This window comes from Orbicella faveolata, unplaced genomic scaffold, assembly GCF_042242905.1.
Source record: "Orbicella faveolata isolate gen_17 unplaced genomic scaffold, um_ofav_v1 contig_34, whole genome shotgun sequence".
NCBI classification, from domain to species: Eukaryota; Metazoa; Cnidaria; class Anthozoa; order Scleractinia; family Merulinidae; genus Orbicella; species Orbicella faveolata.
In genome coordinates, this window is record NW_028301563.1 from 18,640,106 (window position 1) to 18,655,396 (window position 15,291).

At 39.3% G+C, this 15,291-nt stretch overlaps 1 protein-coding gene and 2 long non-coding RNA genes across 3 annotated transcripts in view; 1 reads left to right on the forward strand and 2 right to left on the reverse strand.

Annotated features, from left to right (window-relative positions):
* Positions 1–1,045: 1,045 nt before the first annotated feature.
* LOC110053183 (N-acetyltransferase 8F1-like) lies at positions 1,046–3,036 on the reverse strand. Its single transcript, XM_020759386.2, has 2 exons — positions 2,882–3,036; positions 1,046–2,113 (listed from the first exon to the last, which is right to left on the reverse strand). The coding sequence occupies exon 2, from the start codon at positions 2,081–2,083 to the stop codon at positions 1,382–1,384; it is 702 nt and encodes a 233-aa protein (XP_020615045.1). The 5' UTR covers positions 2,084–2,113; positions 2,882–3,036; the 3' UTR covers positions 1,046–1,381.
* Positions 3,037–3,056: 20 nt separating this feature from the next.
* Positions 3,057–15,291, forward strand: part of LOC149105128 (uncharacterized) — an 88,294-nt gene continuing 76,059 nt past the window's right edge. Inside the window, exon 1 of the long non-coding RNA XR_016201343.1 lies at positions 3,057–3,742. This is a non-coding gene — a long non-coding RNA (uncharacterized LOC149105128). The remainder of the gene's footprint in view (positions 3,743–15,291) is intronic.
* On the reverse strand, positions 6,977–9,384 carry LOC110053184 (uncharacterized). Its single transcript, XR_002297115.2, has 2 exons — positions 8,465–9,384; positions 6,977–8,368 (listed from the first exon to the last, which is right to left on the reverse strand). It is a non-coding gene; the product is annotated as an uncharacterized LOC110053184 (long non-coding RNA).

Sequence of the window (15,291 nt, forward strand, 5' to 3'; positions counted from 1 at the left end):
GCGATAAACATGGAACCAAAACGCATGTTAAACAAAGTTAATTTCGTTGACTTCAAGGAAATTAACTTTGTTTAACATGCGTTTTGGTTCCATGTTTATCACCGCGGTTTGTGTTTTGTTTCTTTTAACTTCAGTGGTTTCGACATAAGGCCATCACACGTGTCGTTGGTGTGGGTTTTCTCCTACGCATTTATCTTCTTATCATTTATCTTCCCATGACGTTTTCTAGGATTACGGTGCTCATGTTGTTTTCAGTTTAAACAGCATAAAGCTAAAGCCGCGTAAAATATTTTGAATTTTTGTGACAATTATCGAGGGAACATTTTCATGCGCCCATTGTTTGGTCGTGAGATTTGACGTTTCTATGGTAACCATGTTTTCAAATTGTGTTTTACCTAAATTTGGTAGTTCTTCTGTTTTAGTAGGACTTAAAATCTTATTACCATTTCATTCGAAATTATTGTATCCTAATGTCTCTCTTTATTAATATTGGAGCTGTTCTGTCTAATTTGAAATATTTATTTTGGCTTAATATGACGTCATAATAAACACGTGATTGTCACCTTCCCCCTTCCCCCTTTCTCCCCTCTCCCCCCCCCCCCCCTTCCCCCGCCACCTCCTCCCCCTCAAGGCTTCACGAACTAAAAGCAAGTCCAGGGTAGAACTGAGAAACTACTGGACTGGAACTAAGGTGATAAGGGCCGTAGCTAAAATTCCGAAAACCGCCCTTTGCTCGCGCGCTCGTTTCAGAGTATTTATATGGCGTGTTGTCAAGTTTACGAAATTTGTCTATATTTGGCCCTGTAGACTTGATTCTTATTTAAGTTTTCACTCACCGAAACGGCCATACTTGTCAAACCAACTTCAGAGGCGTTCAAACGTCGCCTAAGTAAACACCGACTCAATGTAAAGCCGTTTTTTTTTTCGTACGTTTCTTCAAGCACACACAAAAAAAGTGCGCCTCAGTTTTTAGCATACGCACTTGACCTAGTGTGACTGGAGATAGGCGGCGATTATGATGGAGACAAACAAGACTCACAGTAACTTCATCAGGGATGGTTTAACCTCCTTGGAAGGTGGTAGTAATTGCACAAAGCCGCAGTTAATAGATAACTAAGATTGCACTTAATTAATTTTCTATTTTACCTCTCCAATGGGATAATTCACGAGATTCACTTGTCCGGGAGGTTGCTTCAATAGTAGAAAAACAATGTGTATTTCTGAGAAATGGCCGGACAAGCTCAGGTCACTTTCGATCTCACGAGATTGCTTCAACGTTCAGTTTCCGCGTACGTTACATTGAAATACAGAGACTTTCGTGACTATATTCAGAGCTACTAATTAGCGGTCTATTCACTGCATTTAACATTGATATTCAAAGTCAAAACTGAAGCTCGAAGCAAGCGTATTGAAGATCTGCAAGAACCCTTAGATGATGAGGAAAGACCGTCTTTAGTTTGAAGCCGTATTTCTTGTACAAGCGTATTGCTGGTGTCTGTGCGCTGGTGGTAGTTAACTCGACCGTCTCGAATTGTTGATCCTTGGCGTGTTTGAGGAGCTCATCGAGAAGTTTCCTGGCAATCCCCATTCGCCTGCACCCTGGTGATACAGACATCCTCTGAAGTTCAGCGACTCTTGGCTTGTGGCTTTTATTGTGAACGAGTCCCACCATGCCCACAACTTTACCATTCCACTCGGCTATCAACATGCGAGAGCCATCACTGGACATGTAACTCTTTTCAATATTTCCTAAGTCTGTTTCCAAGCAGGAATTAATGAACTTCCAGCACTCCACGTAGATAAGGACATATAACAGTGCAAAGAGAACGACACAAGTAAAGATGTAAAGCAGAATCATCGTCACAGACCACTGTAACAGAGCAGCAATGGGTAGAATAAATGCGCTAAATGCTGCAAGACGCTGAAAGTATTTTGGCAAGATAACACGTGCTATCAGGCTGATTAACTGTTCCATCCCTCGAGTAAAAATCTCTCGGCAGTCTTGAAGATCTGTGTTTTTGTAGGCCCTTATGTAGACGGCGCTACTGTCATTTGTGATGGGAGAGAGTTGTCCTTCACTCATGGTCGCTTTCAGAAATTGTACAGATGACTTCTAAAAGACAAGGGAATAGGTATTTCACTAGGAATGAACAGGTCAGGATCATTATCGCGACCACTATATGTGTATTTGAAAGATCAAGGTAAGCATCGCGTGTGTCACAATTCCTTGTCACTAAACAAGTAGTATCTGGCACGACATGTACATATTTACTCAGATATACCTCTATGTTCGAGGCGGTGTTAAGCTTTCTTGCGGAATCAATCACTTAGCATTAAGGACAACCCCTGGGAATCATTTTGTTTGGCCAACTTATTATATGGCACAACCTCCAAAGCAGAAAAAAGTTTTAAGCACAAGTCATTTCAAGACGCCTCGGCTTGTTTAGAGGCAACAATGCAATTTTCACTAAAAAGCGGTTTTAGTCAGTTGCATTCCAAGAGAAACATCAAGCAAGAACTTATCGTCTTCTTCGCTAAACAATCACTGCGAACAATAATTATCAAAATGAAACAGAACTCTGTGTACAAAATCTTTTCCTAATGGAGAAAAGTTGGGCTTCTTCATTTGCTCTCGGTCAGACTAGTCATTTTACAGCTTTACTATAACCTAACCTCTATACAATTCCTGCACCGTCGTAGCTATTTTTTTGCACAACTTAAAAATACTAGTATCTGGCTGAAATGTAAACTGAATATCTTTATAGCATTGGCCGAGTTTGTTGTTGCCGATTATTATCATATAAGAAGGTTACAGTGATCATTTGCACGAGAAACATGTATCAATAAGAGAATGTTATTGGCGACAGGAAAATATACTTACTTCATAAGATGGCTTCTTCACCCCTCAATGTCGAACAAAGTGCAACAGGCCAACAGACGCTTAGAGAAAAAAAAGGCGTACTTTCCAGTACTTTTCGCCCTGTTCAGTGCAGTACGCAAGGTGGCAGGATTCCTCATTTGCATGCTCTTGATGAACATGTACGTGATGGCATTGTAACTTAATACAGCTCGTTCACGATTTTTTCATCGATGTCTGTGAAAATAATGCGATGTAGCACGTGTGTATCAGGCGCATATTGTCTGTGGCAAGGGTTTACATCCGGAAAGAATTATATATTTGGTCTAGTGGGTAGAAAATAAAAAAAAACGAATTTAGAGCGAAGAGAGGCTTGAATATTATTAACATTTTCAAGATACCTTATGCCTTTTCTTGAGAGCAGCAGGTACAGTATAGCATCAGGACTAGACCAGCAGACTTGAATGTATAAAACATCTAAAAATGTAGCGATCGAACTCGTTTCTATTGTAAAGAGAAAAGATATTCGTGGAAAAAAACTAACGGGCGTGGCTTGTTGGAGTAGTTACCTACCAGAGGAACAAAGGAATCTCAAACCAATCAACGGTCACTTTTGCTATTCGTATTAGACTGGGATCAATGCCTCTTTCAGATAATCGAGAGATCATCGCAACCCAATTTTTCCACGTTCAAAGAAGGGTTTCTTCAAGTCAATGTTTACTTTGCAGCAGACGGTATATCAATCATAAAATTTACGACACCCTTTAAAACTTTCGCATTGATCTTGAAAGTCAGTTCATATTGAGTGTCACTAATACTCAAGTGGAGTGTTTCGTCTGTTTTTGTTGTTCGCTTTTTTTTTTTTTTTTTTTTTTTTTTTTTTTGGTTGTTTCTTAATTAAATTAGAGTGCTTCCACTGGGACGTTAAAAAGTTTTGAAATTCGAGACAGCCTTATTCAACAGACCGTGTCGAATCTTGCAGTTATCCTTTGAAATACTTTTCCTTCTACGAGTGGAAAACGCAAACCTCCACCGAAAATAAGAGACAAGTGACAGCTGGAAATACGTGTTCGCAGGCTAGTTCCTCTTAGGACACTCCGGACGGTTTTTGTTTTCTTTTTAAACGGCTATCTCGTTCCTCTAGACGCGATTCGCATTCTACTGGCAATGAGTGCTGAATTTAAATTTGAAACAAATAAAGGTTGTCGCTGAATTGCTTTCTGTGGTTGTTGCTGCCTTTTTTGTTACCGCCGTTGTGGTGATCGTTGTTATCTCCTTCTTCCTCTTCTTCTTCATCTTCTTCTTCTGCTTCTTCTTCTTCTTCTTCTTCTTCTTCTTCTTCTTCTTCTTCTTCTCTTACTTCTTCTTCTTCTTTTCTCTTCTTCTTCTTCCTCTTCTTCTTCTTGCCATGTGCAACAACCCTGACCTTGTCATTGTGGGTGCAACGTACACATACGTGTATCTCAATGGGACACGATTATAACAGCTGTCTGGTAACCCCTACAGTAGCCAATTCTTTAGCCAAAACCCTAATTTGAAAACGTCCTTTCAGACTGGTTGACGATCTTACCAAAACAAGGTTACTAAGGAAATGTCGCTCAATTGAGTGAAGAGGAATTTTATATCTTCAGAAACCTGGTTCTCCAGCTGGGACTATATGTCCTCGTGCCGAGATATAAACAATAGCGAAGAGGTCAGGCAATATTATTTACTTAACAGGCAAATTTGAACTGAACATTGGGTATAACTTCAAGTAAAATGCAACTTATTTTTTTTATTGTTATCCCTCAGGATATTTTCTGTAAACTTGAATTTGTCGAGCGATGACAAAGCTACAGTGACGATGCTAAAGTGTATCAAATCCTCTATTTTTAAAGATCCGGCTCAAAAATAAAAGTTTCGTTTACTATGCTAAAAAAAGGTATGCTCCTTCGCACCTGTTATATATCTAGAAGGCTAAACTTGTTCATATACGGTAAGTAGCATCAGTAGTCGTGTTATATTGTGAGTAGTGTGACAATTAGTATCGTAAGTTAAATAAGTAATTGTATTGCCAGTTTAGTAGAGTACCTTATGCAAATTGTAGTATTGTAAGTAGCATCTGCAATTTTATCGTATTGAAAGTAGTGTAAGTAATTGTATTACTGTTTTAAATAGTTATTAATGTTGTAATCAGTAGTTGTATTACTTTTGTAAATTGTGTAAGTAGACGTACCAGTGTTGTAAGTAGTGTGAATCACAATTAAAGTAAAAAAAAAAAGAAAGAAAAAAGTAGTATATGTAATACAACTTGATGTGATACAACCAGATGTAATTAAAACAAAAAAATTCTGTAAATCGTCTTGTGAGATGTACAAACCTAAGAGCCTGCTGGCAGGCTAGTAGAAACCTTGCATCACAGTCAGTTAAAATATCGCTTTTGATTCACCACAGCCACCTTTACAATATTTCATCAACAATAATTTGATGCATGTCTGCTTTGCACAGGTGTCATGTTGAGTGAATTCCATGTCGTCTGCCTAACGCACTTCTCTTAACTCACGGGTTCTCGCATTAACAGGCCCTTTGCACGATCTTGTCACATGCTACGGAATTAATTATGCTGGGACGTATGCAAGTTACACAGTGGGACTTCCAAAATAAAGGAACTCGAACCAGTCCAGCCCGACTTTCCTTTGTTTTGAAAGTTCCGCCGTGTAACTTGTGTCCCAGCATGTGACCGGATCGTGCAAAGGGTCTATTATGTCAGACTTGTGGGCAACCGAGGGAGGGATGCACGGTCAGGAGCGTGATGTAGATATGACTGACCCATGGTCAACCTGTCGTCGACAGCTGTTCGTCTCGGGAGACGATGGTGTAGCGCTATGTCGATGCGGAGCATCGTCTCGAGTGGCTATAGAGTCCCACTCTGGAGTGGCAGTCTCTGTTGCAAATAACGCAGATGAAGGAGGATGGTGCTGCAATTGAGGCTGCCCTGGTCTTCCTTCTGGTTCTCTTCAAGGCCTGCTGGTCATTTCCGTAGTGACGGTCTAATCGTCAACCTGTATTACATCTCTAACTGAAAACAGATATGTTTGAGCTATCTAATATATTATTATTATTATTATTATTATTATTATTATTATTATTAAATTATTACTAAATTATTTCTAAATTATTATTATTAGTAGTAGTAGTAGTAGTAGTAGTATTAGTAGCAGTAGTAATAGTAGCAGTACCAGTAGTAGTAGTCGTCGTCGTCGTAGTCGTCGTAGTCGTAGTAGTAGTAGTAGTAGTATGTAGATGTCAGTATCTCTATTAATAACCACCGTAAGTTGCTATAGGGTGCAATACTACATGGAATCGCTATTTGTCAATAAGAGTACTGAAGGAGCGACAGTTCCTTGCCACTGCTGGCTGATCGTCTTAAGATCCGCCAGCACTTGTTACGTAGTTCATTTAATTGGAGTACATTTTTGTATGGAATCTCTGTCTGGGCAATTGTTCCACGGTCAGTTAACCTTTTGCCATTTATCAGTGGTTGTCAACTTTGACAAGACCATAAGGACTAATGTTTCTGAAGATTAGACCGTCACTACATCATTACTAATTATTGAAGAGGATATGCTCGAATAAGCACCTGTTGTGCGCATCAGGACTTAGAACAATGCTTAACTTAACTTAATTGCATGCCATAGCTTTGCTTTAAGCTGGCGCCAATTTTCTCATATTTCGTCTACCAGTATTGTGGCTTATTGCAGCGGGAAGTGTCACGCACAGGATGCTTCAGGAATTAAAATCGACAGATTCCAATATCTCATACACCTTACTATCTCATTAAAAATCGAGTTCAATCAAGCAATTTTGCACGATACTATGTCGTGAGGAGCACTGTCTTTCTTTTAAAAAGAACTTAACGACATGCGTCCATTTCTTCCCTTAGAGTCTTCCGCTGGAACAGTCATATCGGGGCTGAAACCAGTTCTCGTTAAGAGTTCAGTGGTCAAGAGGGTAACGTTTTGATGAAATTTAACACAAAGTCAATATGATAAGCGAGGTAAAGTACTTGCACTTTTTGAATAACATTCCTTATCTACGGTACAGCTAGTATATTAGCATAAAGCATTAATCGGAACAACCTACAAATTAAAGGTCTCTCTATTTACTTCACCCAATCACTAAAGAAAGAAAGACATGAAATTTTTTTATCAGAAATGAAACATCATTGATATTGCTCTCCATGGATGTAATCGGTTGCGTTAAATCCAGAGTGGACGAGACATGGTCAATTTGTGTACATTTTTGACTGTGCTTTGTTCTTTCTTTCAGAAGATATGCACGTCGGAACCAAGGCTTCAAACATTCTCTGTTCACATGATTGACACTGTTACTTTCAAAGTGCAACGCTCTCCACTGAATATGCATCACTTCTAGCCTTTACGTACATATGCACCTGGAGCCGTTCGGGCTTTTGGGAAATGAAATTTCGCTCACACAATTCAACCTCATGGTGATCTGTATACCAAGGAGACTCCATCTTTAGGTCCTCCAAACTCTCGAACTATTTTTGAAGACAGTGATACCAGTAGAAAACATCCCAGCACAATGATGACCAAACTGTACTCTAATAGCAATTCTTGAATTGTGTAGATTGTGTGAGTTCTGGACTGATCAGCAGTAACTGAAGTCATGTCCAAGCGCAGGGGTTGCTCCATAAATGCTCCTGACGCGAATAAGCGCATCTGCCTTCTATGCCGCGTTTGAGTCCGGAAGACAATTTAAGAAGAAGATAACTTAATAAACGCGATAGGAAAACTGCTTTTGGAACCTGTCACTGAAACTGTATACATGCGATCTGATAAGTACGCCTCAGAAAAAGGCGTCAACGCAGACATTCTTACGGTAACATAAGTAGTGAATCTACGCTTTGCCACCGACCGAGACAAATATTAAGACTTGAACCGGTGTAAAAAGCAAAGTTTAAGGCAAAGCAAAATCAGCTGCGTGTCATTTCTAGTACTTCAGGAGATTCGGTTATATTCTATGAGTTTCCAATGCAGCATCCACGAAACTGCAAGAGTCTAGAGTTACGACAGCTGATGGGATCCTTGTAATCTCGGTCTACAAAAAACAGGTTTAGATGACTCGTCTTCAACTCGTTAACTTCCCTGAATTTTGCAATCAGATAACAAGAATATTTTTGATGACCTTTTCAATTGTTCAAGTGATCTGAAGTGGGCCTCAACTCTTTTGCATTCCACTTAATTGCTAACTAATCTTATGCTTGTTAATTATATGGGATAACTTTGTCTCCCTTATCGTTTGTCCTAAAAATGGCATAAGCACCATTTGAAGAAAGAGACGTAAGCCCAAAAAATGCTGTGGTAGTGATTTTTACGATACCAGATTACAGGATTTAGAGGATTTTGTGACTATGAATGGATGATTGCAAAATGAGAGCAAGCTCTGCTTCGTATATGTTGAAGAGATCCGCCATTTCTTTGCAAATAGAACAGGACGTTAGATGCGACCCTGCAAGTTTCAATAAACAATGTCTTACCAACTGTGCGTAATCAAAAAGATAAGAAAAAAATTTCGCCCGCCTTTCCAATTGTTGAAGTTGTTTACCTTGGCCCTTTTGACTCCAACCGTTTGATCAATCTTCTGTAGGCTCTTGGTAACTGTTTATATATCATATCACCTAGTAATCTTTTCCCTTAATGTTTGCCATAAAATGAGACTGATCAAGTTTTACTGCTGGTAAAGAGAACCACCGATGATTCTAACAGAAGCAACACACAGTGGTTTCAGAATACGATGGAACTCACCAAACGAGGACGTGATGGAATCTCTGCAGTTTGCATTTGTCTTGCTGCATGATTGCAGGAGTAATTAGTATCCAAATCTCACTAGCCATCAACTGACGATAAAGGATTATGAATTCTATGCTAACGGCACGGTATTTCATTGAGTGATTTGAACTTAACTGCATAGTTTGCATGACATGTTTGATGCTTAAGCTAGAGCAGGGCCAATATCGACTGTTGATCTTAATATTCCTGAAAAGCCTTATACAACCTGGCGCCAATGCGAGACAAACCAGACACTGGTAAATGATGAGCAAGAAATGGCTGGACCTTGCCAGTTAAAATGTGTTGACATCTCCATACTCCGATCAATTTTTTCTTGTTTATAAATAGTGTTTTCGCATGACGTCATGTCAGCCATGATGGTGTCCCTATACAATGAAACAGCGGCCACGTTGGTGTCCCAAACCTATCTTTTGAAAGTTGAACTCCTTTCTTATGTGAACACATCATCTTTTGCCCCAATAAATTTGTCTGCCTAACCGTAACCCTAACCCCATCTGTGTTTGGTGGGCAAAACTGAAATTATCACATGTCACCAGCAGCGCATAACTCGAAGAATATCACCTTGCCACGAGAGTGACATAAAGTGTGCTGAAGTGGACGCTCATGTTAAGGCCACCCAATAAAATGTATCGTTTTCCACTCTCCGTTCAAAGCATTTACATGAGAGTACCTTAACTTACAAGAACGTCTTGGTACACTTCATTTAAGAGATAGATTCTATGTTGCCGTGCGTCTAGTCTGTTAAGTAATAGATCATAGATGACGTCAAAATGTGGCAAGAACAAATAAGTGACACACGAGGCGATAGCCGAGTGTGTCAATGATGTTCTTAACACATTTTGACGTCTTCTGTGATCTATTACTGAACAGACCCACGACAACATGAAATCTATTTGTTTTAAATAATAAAGAAACAAACTACTACAGATAAAGCTCTTCACCATAACTCGCAAGCCGGCCTTGACAAGCAGTCACAGTAAATGTTCTTCCTCCTTCAGTTTTACGTTTGATAACAGGGCGAGCAATATTGAAGTTGGCATACCTAGTCTGCCGTGAATGAGTGTCGCTAGTAAGCTTAAGTAAACTTTTAAGATAGGTTGGTACATGCCCCTGTAAACAGCATGGTCATTGGTTGCTATGCGTAGCAGAGAATTGCGATTGGTCCACGAAAATCACGCCACTGTCAAACTTGACTCGAAAGTCGCTTCTCGTGGAATGAAAACTTACAGCGAAAGTAGAATTGAACTACAAAATCTACAAATCTTAGAGAAAATACTGGAAAAGTCAAGTCAGTTTTTGTCGTCAGAGCAGTCCTGTGAGCCGAAAGCTTGGATGTTGCCTTGAATAATGCAGGAGTTGAAAAAACACGCTCTGAAAACTTACGGTTACGGTCAACACTGGAGGCCATTCCATTCTAGTTTTGAATGAAAGGAACGTTAGTCTCGTTGGAAATTTGTGTCGTCTGTAGTTGGTGATTCTTCAAATCAGTTTGATATAGTGTCGGAGACACCTTACAGCTGCGATACAGTTGGCCGTGAGCTGTAGTGAGCTATACTGTTTGCCGCTGTGCCCTGAAACGGACTGGAACATTCGCGTCGGAAAGCAAGGTTATGTGTCTATTTTAACTGATTTTAAGAAGTGATGTTTTGATGATTCATTCCCGACATCAATCTGTGTCAACAATTATTTTGAGAATGAGGATTTTCTAAATAAATTAATCTCATAAACGTTTTGTTTATTGCGTTTGTTAAATTCGAGACAAAGCAATGGTTTCCTACCTTAACGCAATGTTAATTACGTTAAGACCAATTTTGTGTTTAGTTTGGTCTCGCTCGACTGCCGAATGAGACTGCTCGAGTATTTTTTCTGAGTCATTTTCTAAAACAAGGACTTTTTCCTTCTTCCTGCTTCTCGTACCGGTTCAATGCCTCGACAAAACGTTCTTGTACCTTATCTTTTGCCCAGTTACGTAAAATATTATCTTAATTCTCAAAACTTTCCGCCATTTTAAAACACAAAGGGAAAAACTTTGTAATGATGACGTCAACCGTGCGTTTGTCCTCTAATATATCATAGGCGAGAACCAATCAAAATGCGAGAATAATTTGGGTTATTGTATAAAGAGTGATAGTTGTTGATGCTAGAAATAGCATCTATCGGGAAAATATAATCAAGGCTCTCTTGTTGTCATTTCATTATCTACTGATTTCTCAATATATTGGCAAGGCGACGGGGATGGACGTAATAATAAATGGAACTGCTTTCAAATTGTTTTCACCACTTCTTGATCTAGCCTGCGAACGCAGGCATATTTCTGACTGTCGCTTGTCTCGCCAGAAATACGTCTGCGTTCGCAGGCTATTCTTGATCTGGTTGATGCCATTATGTTGAACTGGTGAATTGGGGGCATGAGACGGGCCGGCCTCGGCCACTAGCGACTTGGGCCCATTCTAGTGAAAATACATATTATGTTACACAATATTAATGACGATTGTTACTAAATTTCATTTATTTTTTTCCTCAGCTTTAAGAATAAAATAATATAATTTGCGCTTGTCAACCTTTTAACAACTTTTTGCATTGAGCCCAGCTTCGAGCAACTTTTGAGCAACTTCAGATAATTTTGTTGAGCCAGAAATGAATTTCAGCATTTTCAGAGGATATCCAGTACAACCTCAGCTGATAATGACAAGTCTCTTGAAAATTGAAAGGCATTTCGCTTCGTTTTTGACTCCGTAGTTCGTGCGCCACATGTAAGACAGTAGCCATTCGCCCACAAACTTTGGGTCAATTTTCCAGCGGTTACTCGGTGAATATGATCTGCCAGTTTGTTTCCCTTGATCGTTTAGCTCAGTATTTATGGTGACACTACTAGGAGTTTAGGAAATGAAGACTTCAAAGCTTTTATAGCTGGTTTTCACATGACGTCTCTAAAATTCGAACTACAAAACTATTGATCTTCCTGAGATTTTACTTTAATGGTGTATAAGAACAGCTGAAAACTAATATTCATACAAATGTTCGCTCCGAATGGCTTCTTGGTTTTGTGATACACTACGCTTAAATTTCTAAGCTTTTGCGTGACGCGGCATTTACATGACGGCCTAGAGAGCTTTCCTGATGGTTAAAAAAGTGACTTATTTCGGGGAACTTGGCCATCTGAACAGTTCGTGTCTTAGAAAAAATATTGTTTTAATGTTTTAGAGTTCCTCGAGGGATAAATTCACGCTTTTGTAGCAAAACTCAGTGACAGATATTTCTGTTGGTTTGGTGCCCATACGGATGGGCACCAGCATGGCTTCTCCATACAAATCTCTATAAATTTGGGAAAGAAATTTCTCCTCATATCTCGCACAAGAAAAATTGCTGTGACCAGAATTCTGGCGAGAGTCTTTGCATATTTACCTTCTTTCATTTCCCAGATTCTGGACTTTATCTATTGACCGGTTTGGATTTTTATTTTGAATTGCGTGACACTGAAAACCAGCAATATGAATAAAGTAGCGTGAACTTTTGGAGCAACTTTAATTTTGACTCCAGTTTTGACCAGACATAACTAATCGATGACATCAATGACATCAATGAAATCAATGAGTAATCAATAGGTAATCGATAGGTAATCAGTTGATTACTCATTGATTATTGCCGATGATCAATGAGTAATTGATGACTAATCGATGGGCCACAAAATTTTTGGTCATCGATTAGTCATTGATTGTATTGAGTAATCATTGATTGCATTGAGTAATCATTCAGTAATCAGTTTACTTTGCTGACAAACACCCACAAAAAAAAAAAATTAATAACCACATAGTCGATTCTTGTCAGCGTACTTGTTAGTTTCATTTTCAGATCGGTTGGTTACTGTTCAGTTGTTTTGTTATTAAATAAAGAGTTGGGTTAAGTGAAATATTCCACAATTGAGAATCATCTGTATTTGTGATTAGCACTTTTCTTCTCGACATCGTCAACAGGAACTTCAGATACAAGGAAAAATGGGTCTAACACAGATAAAAGAATCTCAAACGAAAAAAAATGGTACAAGAAAACAAGAAAAGTGTCTTTTGTGCGCAGTATAGTAGTCGACGAGTAATCGATGGGTCATCGGCGAGTAATCAATTACATCAATAAGTAATCGATGTCATCGATGAGTAATCGATAGGCCACAAAACTTTTGGGCTTCGATTACTCATCGATTACTCATTGATCATCGCCAATAATCAATGACTAATCAACCGACTACTCATGGATTGCTCATTGATTACCAATTGATGTCATTGATCATCGATTAGTTATGTCTGGTTTTGAGCAACTTTTACAACATTTTTGACCACAACCCTTCTTTTCCTCCCCAGCTTTAAAATACTGTTGGAATCTGGTACGGACACAAACTCATATATATGATTTAGCTGTCCGCTTTATGTAAGTCTCTCATAATCAGTGTGTTTCGACGGCAATGATTGCGACTCTAAAACATTATCTAATTCAGAGGTCTGAAGATTCTCAAATGAATATACCAGGCATAGCATGCCTTCGAAGGTAAGTCTAAAAGACCTGAGCATGTGCTGTGCACTGAAACCGAGACACCTCTCCGGTCTCCATGTTTGATACATGTTACCAACATCAAACTATAGACATGCAGATGTTTTACCGAGATGAAAGAAAACTATGCGACAATGAATACCTTGATTGTCTGGAGCTAACTAACCATGGTTAACTTTCGAACACGAAAAATGACATTTCGCCAACTTCTGCTCTTCTTCAGCCGTTGAAGCTTCTGTGCAGCACCGTTAACACAAATATTTCTCTTCTTTTTGATTTCACTGTTCATGTTTAAAAAATAAAAAACAAATATTTCACATGAGCCCTCCTTTTGAGATTCTGGGTTGATCCGGCTAAGAAGCTTAAGACCGCATAAGTGACCTGTTTAGAAAGAACTCTCTTGATCAACTAAAATGTCCTCCATCATCACTGAAGCACTTAAGCCGGATATGTTCATCTGGTGGCTACAAGCTAAGATCAAGATCAAGATACTTAATCTTGCTGTGTGCCCTGGGGCGTGGCTAATGCCCGCGAGAATGATTTTAAACACAGAAAGCACAGTGGGTTACAACAATACGAGTCGGTTTTAGTGACTTGCTGGCTTGCGGGAACCCTTCAAATTCATGATTAACGCACGTACCGTCATAAGCCCATCATTATGGTGTTTTGAATTTCAACCGCAATGAAAGCTTGTTATACGGCTGAAATATCTACTTGTATATAACGAATAATCATGCAAACCTTTTCCACATTGATGAAATATAAATCCCGTTTTTAAAAGTTTGTACCGTAGAATTCCGAAAGTAACGGCCCCCGTTACTTCAGGATTTAGCAGGCAGAAGGAGCCGTCACGGCTTACGCCCTTACTTTCGGATGGTTAAAGAACGTTTGTACGGTAACAGTCAATTCAGACAAAGTGGACGCATAACACGTGAAATTAAAAGTTCCATTTATATGTGTTCCTAACTACCTACATCAGCAAAGCAGACTGTATAAACAAAAAAGGTCCCAAATGTTGGTACTGAAGCGCCAAACTATTATATCGCATTATATCGCGAAACAACTGATTACACTAGTATATCATTTTACTCTGCCGGTGGACAAATGCAGCTCATAAGGGACCGTTCATTTTTTATGAGGGAGGGGGGGCTGGTGGGATTTGGGAAGCACCATTTAAAAATCGCATGACCACCCCTCAGCTTACCAATTTTTTCACATGACCCCCCCTTATAGCGGTCATTTTTTGGGATGACCCCCCCCCCCAAAAAAAAATTGAACAAACAATATTTAGATTTCAACTTTTTTAATATTTCTCTATTATCCCCCTACTTCACGTTATTGTGCTCACTATGAAGACAATATTTACAATCCCTATACTACAGAGAGTTGTTGTTTAAAAAACAAGTCAAAAGAAAGAGAAGTCAATTTCGGATCTCCTAGTTATGGCTCGCCCTGAGCGTGTGGCATTTGGCCTCTCATTGGTATCTTCCTCATCTGAATTGATGAATGCAAGAATGACGTCACTTGAGTCATCTTCTCCCCTAGAGTCAATGGCATCACTGTCATACTCATCACTGTCACTTTCATCCGTTTCACTGCTGTCAGCACTTACCCTGTTGTCATTTTGTGTCAATGTCCTGGCATTTCTCAGTGTTGGTTGGCCAGCTCTGAGAGGACTCTTCTGCCGCAAGCATGAATGTCTTACAATTGCCTTTACTTTCTCACTCTTGCTGCTTTTCAAATGCTGCTTCAGCCCGTGGTGGTTTGAGTACTTGTTTTGTTCTGGAACACGTTGCTTTTTAAGCTTGGTTAGATCTTCGCACAACTCAGTCCAAGGATAATCCTCATATGATTTATCTTTTGCGTCCCTACTTAACTTTGCCTTTTCTTCTGCTCTCCTTTTCCTTTTAAATTCCAGCACTTCAAGATGCTGAAGATAATCCACCACAAACTTTGATTTGAGAATAAACTTAGATCGTGCATGACCGTTAGATCGTGCTATGGCAAATTTTTACAGGTCATAGGTCTGCATGGTTTCCG

Excerpts from the sequence above, each read along its gene's own strand:
- LOC110053183 (XM_020759386.2), bottom strand. The coding sequence starts at position 2,083 with ATGAGTGAAGGACAACTCTCTCCCATCACAAATGACAGTAGCGCCGTC.